The 14,349-nt window shown below is 37.8% G+C and overlaps 1 protein-coding gene across 1 annotated transcript in view; it reads right to left on the reverse strand.

The window, feature by feature from the left end:
- Positions 1–14,349, reverse strand: part of VPS41 (VPS41 subunit of HOPS complex) — a 176,779-nt gene that overhangs the window by 91,397 nt on the left and 71,033 nt on the right. Inside the window, exons 5-7 of the mRNA XM_072965234.1 lie at positions 13,326–13,400; positions 2,149–2,211; positions 386–451 (exon numbers count right to left, since the gene is read on the reverse strand). Of these exons, the coding sequence (XP_072821335.1) occupies positions 386–451; positions 2,149–2,211; positions 13,326–13,400 (204 nt within the window). The remainder of the gene's footprint in view (positions 1–385; positions 452–2,148; positions 2,212–13,325; positions 13,401–14,349) is intronic.

Genomic DNA, 14,349 nt, shown 5'->3' on the forward strand with positions numbered 1-14,349 from the left:
TAATTATTCTAAAACTTTATCAAGGCCTGCAAGAGATTTTCTACAAAGGGAAAAAAAAATGTTAGCTTAATCACTCTTTTGTTATTTTTAAGTACTACCTCTTTTTTTTGCGGCAGGGGCAGCATTTCCAAGCGCTAGGTGACAGTTTGGGTCACATCTCTGTTTCTCCTGCCCTACGTCTATTCTAAAGGAATGGCAGGGAGAAGCACTGAGGCCACGTCTTCCCCAAGAGATGATGGTCTTACAATTTCACTACATTGTGACATTTGGCTTTCTCAAATTTTCTCCTAATAAATAGTCAGAGATTAAGAATATTAAAGGTAAATTAAAGAGCAAACTGAACCCCCTCCAAGACCAGCAATGCCAGCAGACACACAGCCCTTACCTTCTTCCCTCCGGTCACAAACTGCTTGCAGCTGGATCTCAAGAAATGCGGGTGTACAGCGATGATCTGCAAGGGGACAAGGACAGGACTTGGTTTCGGGGTCACTGCTACAGCACAAAATGAAAGCCCTTTGTATGCGTCAGGCAGTGTCATCTAAAAATTAGTATCTTGGTAGGAAGTAATGTATTTCAGGTAATATTTTGCACCAACTGAGGATGACTTTTGCTCTGGTGTGAAAAGATTTCTTCTACGAAGCCAGGGCAAGGCTAAAACATGAGTGTGGACAGTTCTAATTTCTGACTGAGGGGGACCCTCTGAGTGGGCACTTCTCTTTAGAGACAGCAAGTGAGTTCAATCAAGGCAGCAAGATGTCCCAAATGTTTGTAGCTGAATACATTTCGCAGAAGAAACCCTGAGAAAGAACCCGACTATCTCCTTGTCCGGATGCCTTACTCAACTGTGGTTATCAGGCTTGTGTTTTTAGGGCCAGTCTCCATTCTGAGCTCCACATTCACTCAGACAAAAGCCTCCATGACATTTACACCAACGTCCTCACTCAAACCATCCCTCGTTGCAGTTGGTGGCATCCCCACACACCACTGCCAAAGCAAGAACCTGGATTTACCATCAGCTCCTCTACCTTCCTCCCCCTGCAGCCAATCCATCACGGAGGCTTATTAAGCCAACCTTCTAGAGGCTTTTCCAATTCATTTCTTCTACTCCCTCCTGAATCCTCACTACGGCCCTTTTTTTTTATTGCGCTCCTGTGACGACGCTCTGCCTAGACCACTGATTAGCCTTCTAAACTGTCTCCCGTCCCCAGTCACTCTCCTGCTTAAATCCCCCTCCATTCTGGCAAGGTTGGCTTTGGAAAACACACATTAGATCCTGTCTCTCCTTTACCTGTTGATCAATAAATGCTTGAATAAACACGTGGGGGGAAAAAAAAAGAACAACCTCTTCCTTTAACGACTCTAACAGCCACTGTAACTACCGTTACTGTCACCTAAAACTGGTCCTCCTGCCTCGTGTCTATCAGCCTTCCAATCTGTACTGTGCAGAGTTGCCACGTTAATTTTCCTTAAGCTTAGCTCAGTTTATGCCACTTCTTTGCTCTTAAACAGTCAATAATTTCTCCTTATCTACCAAACAGAGTCCAAGTTCCTTAGCCTGAATATAAAGCCAGTCTCAGTCTGCCTGTACCGCTCTCCTGCCAAGTCAGTATTTCATGCACCATCTAAACTAGACCATTTGCCACTTTCTGAACACAGTCTGAACTTTCTACCCTCTCTGCTTATATTACACTGTTCTTCCACATGGAAAGTCAGCTTTCTCCGGCTGCCCTGTCCATTTATTGAAGTCCAATCACACATCACTCCATCTATGAAGCCATCACTACAAGAACAGCTGGAAGTAACTTCTCTCAGCTTTAGACTCCTTAATATTTTTTCTTTTTTACCTCTTTGGATCTTTAATCACAGATTGTGTGCATGCACGCATGTGTGTGTGTGTATGTATCACCTCACCCACTACAACAAAAGATCCATCCTTTGGACGGGCTGAGGTCAGTCACAAAACATACATTCTGTCCTCCTTCACAGCATCAAACAGCACCTGGTACATTGTAAGGGTTGAATAGATGCTTACTGATGTAATTTCATCATTGGTAATTTACGCAAGACTGGTAGTGTTCAAAGTATTCTGATTCATATTGCCTTTGTTGAGAAAATCCTTAGAAAAATCAAAACTTACTGAATACTTACTTTAATGGGACAGTCAAAAGTCTCGTGAAATTCTTCTCCAGAATACAGTCCAAACACCTGCACCTAAAAAGTAAACGGAGCCTGTCAGTTCACCATGACAGTATCAAAGAAGGCCACTGAGTCATACTATCAATAAAAAATAGAATATTTAGTCATCTAAGGCCCTTGTAATCTCTAATAGCCAATGAAAACAAGTCTATCAGGGTGAGACTATGCCACTGCAATTAAGTTTTATAAGCATCTCATAGATAAATTCCCTTTGCACACCACAAATTCATTTTATTAAATGGATGCCAACTTTTAAAAATGAAATAGATAATGAGTAGGTTATTAACACTCTTTTATGAACCTCCCAGAGGTAAAGGAATTTTTTTTTCCTTTCTTTGAAGGAAAAAGGAGCTTCTTTTTTGAGTCATTGATACATAAATCGACCATGCAGATCAAAATGGCAAGAGATCAGGTGAATTTCACTTCATTTACAATTTCATCTTGAATCTCTTAAGAACGCATAAATGTAAGATTTCAGTTTCCACTTATCAGTGCCTCCCTTAAAGTTGTTTAACCCCTAATCTTTCTTCTGAGTGATTTACTTTTTAAATTAAATAATAACACATATACAATTGAATAATGTGCATAAAAAGTACGTATCATAAATTTAGAGCTTGACAAATGTTTATGATATGAACGTATCAGCGCAACCAGCACCCAGATCAAGAAACAGAACCCAGGAAGCTCTGCAGTTTCCTCTCACAGATGAACTGCTCCTCTGAAATGTATCACTTAGATAAATGGTGCTGATGTTTGGGTTTTATATAAATAGGATCATAAACTACTTCACTGGCTTCTTTCACTCAACATTTTCTTTCTGATGTTTATCCAAGCTGTTAGGTACAGCGGTAGCTGTTTCTCTGCCGCTGCTGTATAGTATTTCAATGTATGAATACACCGCAATTTACGAAGCCATCTTTCACTGATCATCAGGGCTATTTCCAGATTGAGGCTATTATAAATAATGCTGCAATGAACACTCCTTACAAATCTTTTGATGCACTTATATACCCATTTATGAAGGGTATATAAATGGGAATGGAATCTTTGAGTCGTGGCTTATGCACCTGTTCACATTTAATAGACAGCCAAACTATTTCACCAAGTGGTTCTCATCAATTTACACTCACGCCAGCACATCATAAGAATTCCTGGAGCTCTCAAACGCTTGGAACTAGCTATTAGGGGCACTTAGAACTATTTCCCAACACTTGGGATGTGTTCACTCTTTTTCTAGTCTCTAGAAGAGTGGTATGAATTTTTCTTTAAATTTGGTAAGAATTCACTAGTGAAGCCATCTGGGTCTAATGGCTCTATGTGAGAAAGTTTTTAATTACAAATTTAAATTTTTTAAATAGATATACAACTACAATTTCAAAATTGTAGAATAGATAAATAAGATTATACTGTATAGCACAGGGAAATTACACAAGATCTTATGGTAGCTCAGAGAAAAAAAAGTGACATGAATATATATATATGTTCATGTATAACTGAAAAATTGTGCTCTACACTGGAATTTGACACAACATTGTAAAATGATTATAAATCAATAAAAAATGTTAAAGAAAAATAAATAAATAATAAATACATAGATATAAAACTACCTAGGCTTTTGATTTCTTTTTGTTTTCATCTTAGTAAGTTGTGAGTGGTTCATTTGTGCAACTTTAGGGAGGAAAATTGACTCATGTGATGATATAATTTGGGGGGATAAATTCTTGCATTAAAATATGAAATCCTTAGAACATTTTTCGTTCATTTTGTGACTGCTGTTTTTATACCCTTGTGCCAAGTATGTTGTTTGGGTTCCAAGAACAGCATGTTGTACAATGTAAGACAGAGGGAATCTGATTGACCCCGAGGCAGTTTGTTAGAATGCATTCTTGACACAGCAAATACATGCAGGTCCCACGACCACGTTGCTTCTCATCAGTCAGAGGGCAGCACGTCACAGCTTTTACATAAATGTATAAGCATAGGATGCACTGAACTTCTTACAAAATGGTGGCTGAAAAGTTCAAAAGAAAAGCACTGCATTCGATCATACAAGAATATTATGAAAAACTATATGGAACCAAAATGGATACCCTAGAGGAGACGGACAAGATTATGGAAACATAAAAGTCCACCAAGACTGAACCAAGAAGAAACTAACCACTTGAACAAACCGATCATTAGAAACGAAACTGAATTAGCAATAAAAAAAAAAAACCCTACAAATAAAAGTCCAGGACCGGACGGCTTCGCTGAGGAATTCTACCAAACATACGAAGAAGAACTCATATCAGTTCTTCTCAAACTCTTCCAGAAGACTGAAAAGGAGGGAATACTCCCAAACTCATTCTATGAAGCCACCATCACCCTGATACCAAAACCAGGCAAAGACACCACCAAAAAAGAGAATTACAGACCAATATCACTGATGAACATAGATGCCAAAATCCTCACCAAAATATTAGCAAATAGAATCCAAAAGAACATAAAAAAGATTATACATCATGCTCAAGTTGGGTTCATCCCAGGGACCCAAGGGTGGTTCAATATATGCAAATCAATCAATGTAACAAATCATATCAACAAGAGAAAGAACAAAAACCACAAAATCATCTCAGTAGATGCAGAAAAAAGCATTTGATAAAATTCAATACCCATTTATGATAAAAACTCTCACCAAAGTGGGTATAGAGGAATCATATCTCAACATAATAAATGACAAACCTACAGCCAGCATAGTACTCATGGTGAAAAACTCAAAAGCTTCCCACTAAAATCTGGGACAACACAAGGCTGCCCACTATCACCACTCCTATTCAACATAGTCCTGGAAGTCCTAGCCACAGCAATCAGGCAAGAGAGAGAAATAAAAGGGATCCAAATTGGAAAAGAAGAGGTAAAAGTGTCACTATATGCAGATGACATGATACTAGATATAGAAAACCCTAAAAGGTCCACACAAAAACTACTAGAAATAATCGAAGGATTCAGCAAGGTAGCAGGTTTTAAGATTAATGTTCAAAAATCAGTTGCATTTCTTTACACTAACAATGAATCAACAGAAAAAGAAAGTAAAGAAACAATCCCCTTTAAAATAGCACCTGAAGTAATAAAACACCTAGGAATAAATCTAACCAAGGAGGTGAGACTTATACACGGAAAACTATAAAACACTGATTAAGGGAATTAAAGAAGACTTAAAAAATGGAAAGATATCCCATGTTCCTGGATTGGAAGTATCAATATTGTTAAAATGGTCATACTGCCCAAGGCAATCTACAGATTTAATGCAATCCCTATCACATTACCCTGGACATATTTCACAGAACTAGAAAAAAAATCATAATAAAATTTATATGGAACCATCAAAGACCTAGAATTGCCAAAGTATTACTGAAGAGAACGAAAGAGGCTGGAGGAATAACTCTCCCAGACTTCAGAGAATACTATAGAGCTACAGTCATCAAGACAGCATGGTATTGGTACAAAAACAGACATATAGACCAATGGAACAGAATAGAGAGCCCAGCAATGAACCTACAAACTTTTGGTCAACTAATCTTCGATAAAGGAGGCAAGAATATACATTAGAATAAAGACAGTCTCTTTAGCAAATGGTGTTGGGAAAACTGGACAGCAGCATGTAAATCAATGAAGCTAGAACACTCCCTTACACCATACACAAAAATAAACTCAAAATGGATCAAAGACTTAAACATAAGACAAGATACAATAAACCTCCTAGAACAAAATACAGGCAAAACATTATCTGACATACATCTCAAAAATGTTTTCCTAAGACAGTCTACCCAAGCAATAGATATAAAAACAAGAATAAACAAATGGGACCTAATGAAACTTACAAGCTTCTGCACAGCAAAGAAAACCATAAGCGAAACAAAATGACAACCTACAGAATGGGAGAAAATTTTTGCAAATGAAACCGACAAAGGTTTGATCTCCAGAATATATAAGCAGCTCATAAGACTTAATAAGAAACAAACAAACAACCCAATCCAAAAATGGGCAGAAGACCTAAACAAGCAATTCTCCAAGGAAGACATACAAATGATCAATAGGCACATGAAAAAATGCTCAGTATCACTATTTATCACAGAAATGCAAATCAAAACTACAATGAGGTATCACCTCGCACAAGACAGAATGGCCATCATTCAAAAATCCACAAATGACAAATGCTGGAGAGTCTTTGCAGAAAAGGGAACCCTCGTACATTGCTGGTGGGAATGCGGTTTGGTGCAGCCACTGTGGAAAACAGTATGGAGATTCCTCAAAAGACTAAGAATAGACTTACCATAGGACCCTGGAATCCCGCTCCTGGGTGTATATCCTGAAGGAACTCTACTTCAAAATGCCACCTGCACCCCAATGTTCATAGCAGCACTATTTACAATAGCCAAGACATGGAAACAGCCTAAATGTCCATCAACAGGTGACTGGATAAAGATGTGGTATATTTATACAATGGAATACTTTTCAGCCATAAAAACTGACAACATAAAGCCGTTTACAGTAACATGGATGCTCCTGGAGAATGTCATTCTAAGTGAAGTAAGCCAGAAAGAGAAAGAAAAATACCATATGAGAGCGCTCATATGTGGAATCTAAAAACAAACAAACAAACAAAACATAAATACAAAACAGAAGCAGGCTCATAGACAGAATACAAACTTGTGGTTGCCAAGGGGGCAGGGGGTGGGAAGGGACAGACTGGGAGTTCAAAATTTGTAGATACTGACAGGCATATGTAGACTAGATAAACAAGATTATGCCGTATAGCACAGGGAAATATATACAAGATCTTGTGGTAGCTCACAGCGAAAAAAAAAATGTGACAATGAATATATGTATGTTCATGTATAACTGAAAAATTGTGCTCTACACTAGAATTTGACACAACATTGTAAAATGACTATAACTCAATGAAAAAATGTTTAAAAGAAAAAGAAAGGAGGAGGGAGGGTATAGCCTAGTGGTAGAGTGTGTGCCTAGCATGCACATCCTGGCATGCACAAGGTCCTGGGTTCAATCCTCAGCACCTCCACTAAAAAAATAAATAAATAAACCCCCTAAATACCTCCCTCACGAAACAAGAAAAAAGAGAAAAGAAAAGAAAGAAAGAAAAGCACTGCATTCGGAATCTTACTCTACCTCAGTGAAGTTTAACTTGAATGAGCTCAACAAATCCAAGACAATGGGGTGAAGGCAAGACAGGGACTGTATCACCTGAATCTTTTTTTTTTTCCCACTAAACTATAGTTGATTTACAATGTTGTGTTAATTTCTGGTGTATAGCACAAGTGATTCAGTTATATATATGTAATATATATTCTTTTTCATTATAGGTTATTAGAAGCTATTGAATATAGTTCCCTGTGCTCTACAGTAGGACCTTGTGGTTTATCTATTCTGTATATAGTAGTTTATATCTGCTCATCCCAAGCTCCCAATTTATCCCTCCCCATCCCTTTCCCCTTTGGTAACCATAAGTTTGTTTTCTATGTCTGTGAGTCTCTTGCAGGTTTTCCAAATAAGTTCATTTGTGTCATTTTTTTTGAATTCCACATATAAGTGGTATCATATGATATATGTCTTTCTCTGACTTACTTCACTTAGTATGATAATCTCTAGGTCCAGCCACATTGCTGCAAATAGCATTATTTCATTCTTTTTTATGGGTGAGTAGTATTCCATTGTATATATACACCACAACTTCTTTATCCAGTTATCTGTTGATGGACATTTAGGTTGTTTCCATGTCTTGGCTATTGTAAATAGTGCTGCTGTGAACACTGGGGTGCATGTATCTTTTCGATTTGGAGATTTCTCTAAATACATGCTCAAGAGTGGGATGGCTAGATCATATGGTAAGTCTATTTTAAGTTTTTAAAGAACTGTCCATACTGTTCTCCATAGTGGCTGCCCCAAATTACATTCCCAGCAACAGCGTAGGAGGGTTCCCTTTTCTCCACACCCTCTCCAGCATTTATCCTTTATGTATAACCTGAATCTTAACAGAGTAAATTAATAAGCAGGCAACTTACTAAAGTTACGTTAGTACAAACTCACGCTAAACTAGAAGTTTAAATTCTTCTGATCTAAGCTACTTCTGTTTACTACAACAATGTCACAACGTGGTCCCGTGTCAAATCCTACACTACTACTACTAACATGTACCTCTAAATGCTTCCACATGCTTTACCTCAGTGGTTCTCAAACCTAATGGCACGGTTAATATCTCTGGACACTAATGGCCAGACTCCACCTTAGATAAATTAATGATAATTTATTAAATGATCAATTGGTATTTCTAAAGGTTCACAATTGACAGTACGTCACCAGCACTGAAAAACCTCACTCTGTCTCATTTGGTCTTTAGAGCGACACTGCTAGGTGTGGGAGCAGGTACCACTATGCTTATTTAAACAGATGATTCTGCAGAAAAATTAATGACCTGCCTAAGGTTGTAAACATCGAGACGAGTATTCCAAGCCCTGCTCTTCTCCACAGTGTCATTATATGAGCTAGCCTAAAATGTGCAAATAAGAAAGGTATCTTTCTATACAAAGCGCTAAGAAAGGTAGAAGAGGAAAAAATTCAAAAACCACAAATATTTGCCAAACTGAAGGAAAGTGAATACTGACTGTGAATTTGGCAACTCTATGAGAGAAGTCGCAACTCAGTGGAGCAGACTGTTCATTCAAATGGAGAAACTTCCTTCTGCCTACGAGATGGTAAAGATGATTTTTGAGAACAAAAGTGACATGACTGATACTGTGGGGAGAAGTACATGAGATGTAAACAAACCAGTATGAGCCTGTTGAATAAGACTGAGGGAGCAGTGAGTAAGATAAATATTAGAAATATTATGAATCTAATGGAGAAAATTAAATTATGAATTTCCAGGGATACGTGTGCCTTTAAAAATTATGAATCCATATAAAGACGTAAGAGTAGGGTGTCATGAAGGAGTAAATTGGAAAGAGAACAAATTGTAGTTCTTAACAAACAGGCCCATACTCATTACTGTCCTTGAGAACTAGTCAGAAGCAAAGCTGTCACTACTGTACCCACAACAGGGGCTGCAGGAGTGTTTGCTGAAGGCAGTGGAGCAAGATGAGAACTCTCCGGTTAGTCTCCATCACTATGTTCAACGGGACAACATTTTCCTCAGCTCTCCTGACTTTCTCCTTCAGAATAGAAAACACTGAAATTCACAAGACAAATCTGGTAAACTATGTCAGGACAAGCAGGGCGAGTTGTAAAACCTTTGATATTTTGCTTCATTTCACTAATATGACACTCAAATTAGTTGCTCACAACTTAGGCTACTAAAGCTAATACAATCCCAAACAATTCTCATTCATTTTCTCTCTCTCCATCTTTATTTTGTCATTTTCTCAGTGAGTATCATACTTGTCTGTGAAAAGAATCCGTTGAGCGATCGCCTAGAGAATTTTGGCTTTTAGGAAGATCTCATCTGAGACAAGAATCATATATTTAAAGGTTAAAATAGAGAGGATGATTAACAGTTAACAATTACTAGGATTCTTCTGTTCCAGATAATATTCCAAACTATTTACATGTATTAACTAATTTATTTCTCCTAATGATGAATGAGGCAGGTACCGCTACTATCCCCACTTTACAGAGGAGGAAATTTTGAGGCACAGAGAGGGATGGAAAACTAGGCTGACAACACACAGCTCAAACGTGGCAGGTAGTTCCTCTCCCAATCACTATACCTCTAAGGCACTCTAAGACATGTAAGAAGTAGTAGTAATCTTCAAAAAAAAATACACACACACACACACACATTAGGCTTATGTGAAAATAGAGCAGGAAGAGAAAAAGTTTAGGAAAATTAAAAATGCAAAACAGACTAAAACTCTACCCCAGAAAGCAACAGTGACATTGGCAGAAAAGTAAATCAGCAAAAGGACCAAACAAGAAGAAGTGAGAGGTTGAAAGCCAGCAAAAGCAAAGCGTGTGTGTGTGTGTGTGTGTGTGTGTGTATCTGAGAGACACAACATGACCAATTTTTCTTATATTTTTGGAAGAGAAGAAGAGGGACTAGGGCTTATCCACTCACCCCTTATCTTGAAAAGGTTACGTACAACAATATGGGAGCAGGGGCTGGGGGGGAGAGGTAAGACTATAAGGGTTATGTGAAGGGTTAGCAATAAAGACAGTATGAATGGAGTTTCCCACCCACCCAGCATCGGCCCTGCCACATGCCCATCTGGGCCCCGCCCTGGGCCCACTGCCCCCCCTGGGGAGGCACCGGGCATCAGTTAACACTCCTGACCCCACACAGCACAGTGGGGAAGCCACCGGGGCAGGTGCAGTGCAGAGCGATGCTCTTGGCCTCTGCGAGATACCGCCTCCAGCCCAAGTATTATTGCGTCTCTTGGAAGAAATGAGAACACGTGGAACTGAAGCAATAATCAAAATCAGGACTGAAGGAAACTTTCCTGAAATGAAAACAATACTTCAGTATATGGATCTAAAGGACTTAACTCTGTTCCGGACAAAATGAGTGAAGACAGACCCGAACAACACGTTAACTTAGCAAACTGAATTATAAGGGCGGCTCACTGCTGCTCTGACTCCTGTTAGTATTAGTCTGAGCTCCCAGGCAGGACAAATAATAAATAGGTTAAAAATAAAAAGGTTTTGTGAAAGAACTAAAGTAGGCTGGCCTCTGACAAGCCTGCAAAAATAAAGCCTGGACAAAAGAGAACCAGGTCGCCAAAATTTTTAGGAGAAAATATTTCCCCCCAGAATTGTATACTAAATTGATCCTAGTTTCTGTATGGAGGCAACATATGCAAGAGATCAGAAAATAAATCTTGCGTGTACTTATCCTGAGAGTTGCCTAAAAATGTATACCAGTAAACTGGTAAATTACCAGTAAGCTACACACATGTGTGCACACACACACACACACTATATATATGTGTGTGTGTATTTCAAAATCCAGAACTCAAGCTTAGGGAAGCCATAGAATAAAAAGAATTAGAAGTAAGCACCAGCTGAATGAACAGTCAATATACAACTGTTAGAATAATGATTTTAAAACTGAATACAAGTATTAATGTTTATCTTGGAAATAGAAGATAATTATTTAATCCAGGAATCTTAATGCACGAAAGAAAGAAAAATCACAACAGCCACGTAAAGATGCATTAAATGTCGATATCTGGAGATAATCTTTGTAATAACCTTACTGCTATCTTCACTAACCACCTTCCAGATCATTCTATAGTAGCTTCTCAGTTTTCATAATACTGACTAGCCCATGGTAAGGGCTAGATTACATAAATATGTGTGCTGAAATATTTATTTTCAATTCTGTCAATGCAGATAAAATAAACAAGAAAGTCTTTTTTTTTAAATGCATTGTGGGTCTACAACAAAATACAGCAGTTATAAAATCTGACTAAAATTGGAAAACAGAGGGGTTTGCCAAGAAGTGTACCAGGAAGATACCTGAGGGTCGTCACATAATCCACCAAGCATAGTATTTAAAGCGTCCCACTTTGCCACATCAAATAATAATTCTTCAAAATTGGAACTCTGAAAATTCCTAGATGAAGTATCTTAGTAAAAGTTCTTTTTCAGTTCAAAAAACAATATTCTGGGGTGAGGATATATACAGCTCAGTGGTGGAGCACATGTTTAGCATGCATAAGGTCCTGGGTTCAATCCCCAGTTCCTCCATTAACAAAATAAACAAACAAATAAAGAAGTAAACCTAATTACCCCTTACACAACCCCCCTACAAAAAACCCTCCAAATTCTCCTTCAACAAATTAGTTCAATTAAACTGGCATTAGCCGAGAAGGAATTCCTCCTCACCTTTCAGAAAACAAAACCGAAAATGGTCTTTCTTTACAAATCCAAAATGCTTGAAGAGTTTGGCTAGTCCTCCATTTCTGCACATACCAACTCCTCCCTGATCTCTCCTTGACAGTCAGTTTCATCTCAGAATTTCAGAAAGTACTGTAAAATCTGACAGTGCTTTTTGAAAAGCATGAGTGTTCCAACGACTGTTTCAAAAGACTTTGGGCGACGTTAGGTTTAGATATATTAAAAAATGCATTCTTATATGTCAAGAGGACTTCAGCTTTCTTTTGTTAACAGATTAAATGGGTATAAATCTTTAACACCGAGCACATTGTTTTTAATTTACTCATCCTAATGGCCCATTGAATTTAGATTGTGTTAAAAAAAAAAACCCACAAAATTAGATTAGGAAAACCGCTCCTGAGTCAGTCAGGAATATGTAAGGTTTTGCAATGATTCTTAATGGACTCTCTTCTTAAAGTGTTATTTTAGAAGAGTAGCTTAAATACACTGCCCATTAGAATTTTATCATTGCAAACCAACACTAGAAAAGACTTCCATCGACTGAAAAACAAAAAAGACATTCTTGTAAGTGGAAAATCAATCACCACCACCATTAAATGTCACAGCTCAACATGCGCAAGCAGCAGTGATAACTGTTAGTTAAACACCGCACAAATGATGTATGTCCTTGGTCAAGGAAGTGGGTGCCAGGTTTTTAGAAAACTGTACATATATTGATTTTACATTTATTTAATGTGGCCACTGTAAGACACTTTATTCTTCTGATAAACTATGATCGCTTATCAAAAGATTCTATAATTCAAGAGAAACATTCATAACTTGTGTGTGAAAATGAAAACCACCGGCCCACAGAAATCATGCCCACAAAATCCAATTTTGTGGATTTATGGCAGAAAGGCAGGAAACCACTGTCTTGCACGAACTGTAGACCAGTCGCTGAAGTGTAAGTGGCAAGGCAGTAATGATTAAGGTGACACGTTCCCCTGCCACAGCTGTTAATCAGCTTAATACTAGTTACGTTATTGACATTCTTGTAATTACTTTTCCTAAGGCACATTTGGGCAAAATGTATTTTACTTTAATTATGTGCAATCGGAAGCAAGCCCGACACTCAAAAAAAGTAATCAGGTTCTCCTAATGCAGGTATGCAGTCAGCAGAGCGCTGTTCTGAGCATCCAGAGTTGGGTACCATCACAGTCCTCGGGGCTGGAGCAGATGGGACCACGTCACCCCCCTACCTTGCCATCCTCTGAACACACGCCCATGTGTTCTCCACTTTCATCCAGGCTAATCTGATTTATCTTCACAGGACTCTGTTAAAAACAAACAAACGTGTAAAACTTTAGGAATATATACATCAAAAATCAAACGCCTTGGCTCTTCGTAAAATATAAGTGATACAAGCTGCCTGTTAATTTAGATGCATGAGTCCAAGACAAACTTTGTTTTTGCAAATGAAAATGGTAAAAACATAGCATAATGGTAAAGCACAGCTTTGTTCCCAGACATGTAGTAAGCCCAGAAACCTAAGATTTCCCCCAGATTATCTATCTCACATCCTCGAAGCCCAGCCAAAATGTTATTTTTCTTACCTGTTATGTGCCTTTTTATTTATTCTCTTCTATGTACTCCACACTCCTAAAATTCTTTCCCAGCCAAGTTCATTAAAAGAACAAAGCAAAAACCAAAATAAAAATCATAATGTCAAGAAAAATTTTAGTTGTTTGAATTCGGTTCATCAGCCAATCTATTTATTTTTCTCTTATTACTAAATCAACTGCTTATACTTTATGCTTAGTATTTTCTGGAGGAAATCCACAGGGTCTAGTTGATATTAACTAACTTTGTCAGCCTCCATTCTTCTGAGGAATCTCAAATTTCAGAACCTGTGAAGACAGGAATTAGGCATCCTACTTTGGATGTATTTTCCCGAGTAAACATACAATGGTACTTTTAAGACTTTTTAGTTTCTCAGTTATCTAGGTAGTCAACCATTTACTTACTAAAATATTCATACAGGTGGATTTTCTACTAGAAGTCAAAACTGATAAGTTAGCTGACAGCATTCAAAAATGGCAAGCTTTTTTTTTCTCCTTAAATAATGACAATTCCCAACTATTTTACTCAAAACACAATAGAACAGATTAACCATGAAAAAAGGAAGTAAGTCTTCATCAGTTACAACATGAGCCTGCAACTTAGTTTTTTAAAAATACTTAACCTTAAAATAATTTGGTTTGTGGAAAAGAATAAAACGGAAAG

Source organism: Vicugna pacos, chromosome 7, assembly GCF_048564905.1.
Source record: "Vicugna pacos chromosome 7, VicPac4, whole genome shotgun sequence".
In the NCBI taxonomy this organism is placed as follows: Eukaryota; Metazoa; Chordata; class Mammalia; order Artiodactyla; family Camelidae; genus Vicugna; species Vicugna pacos.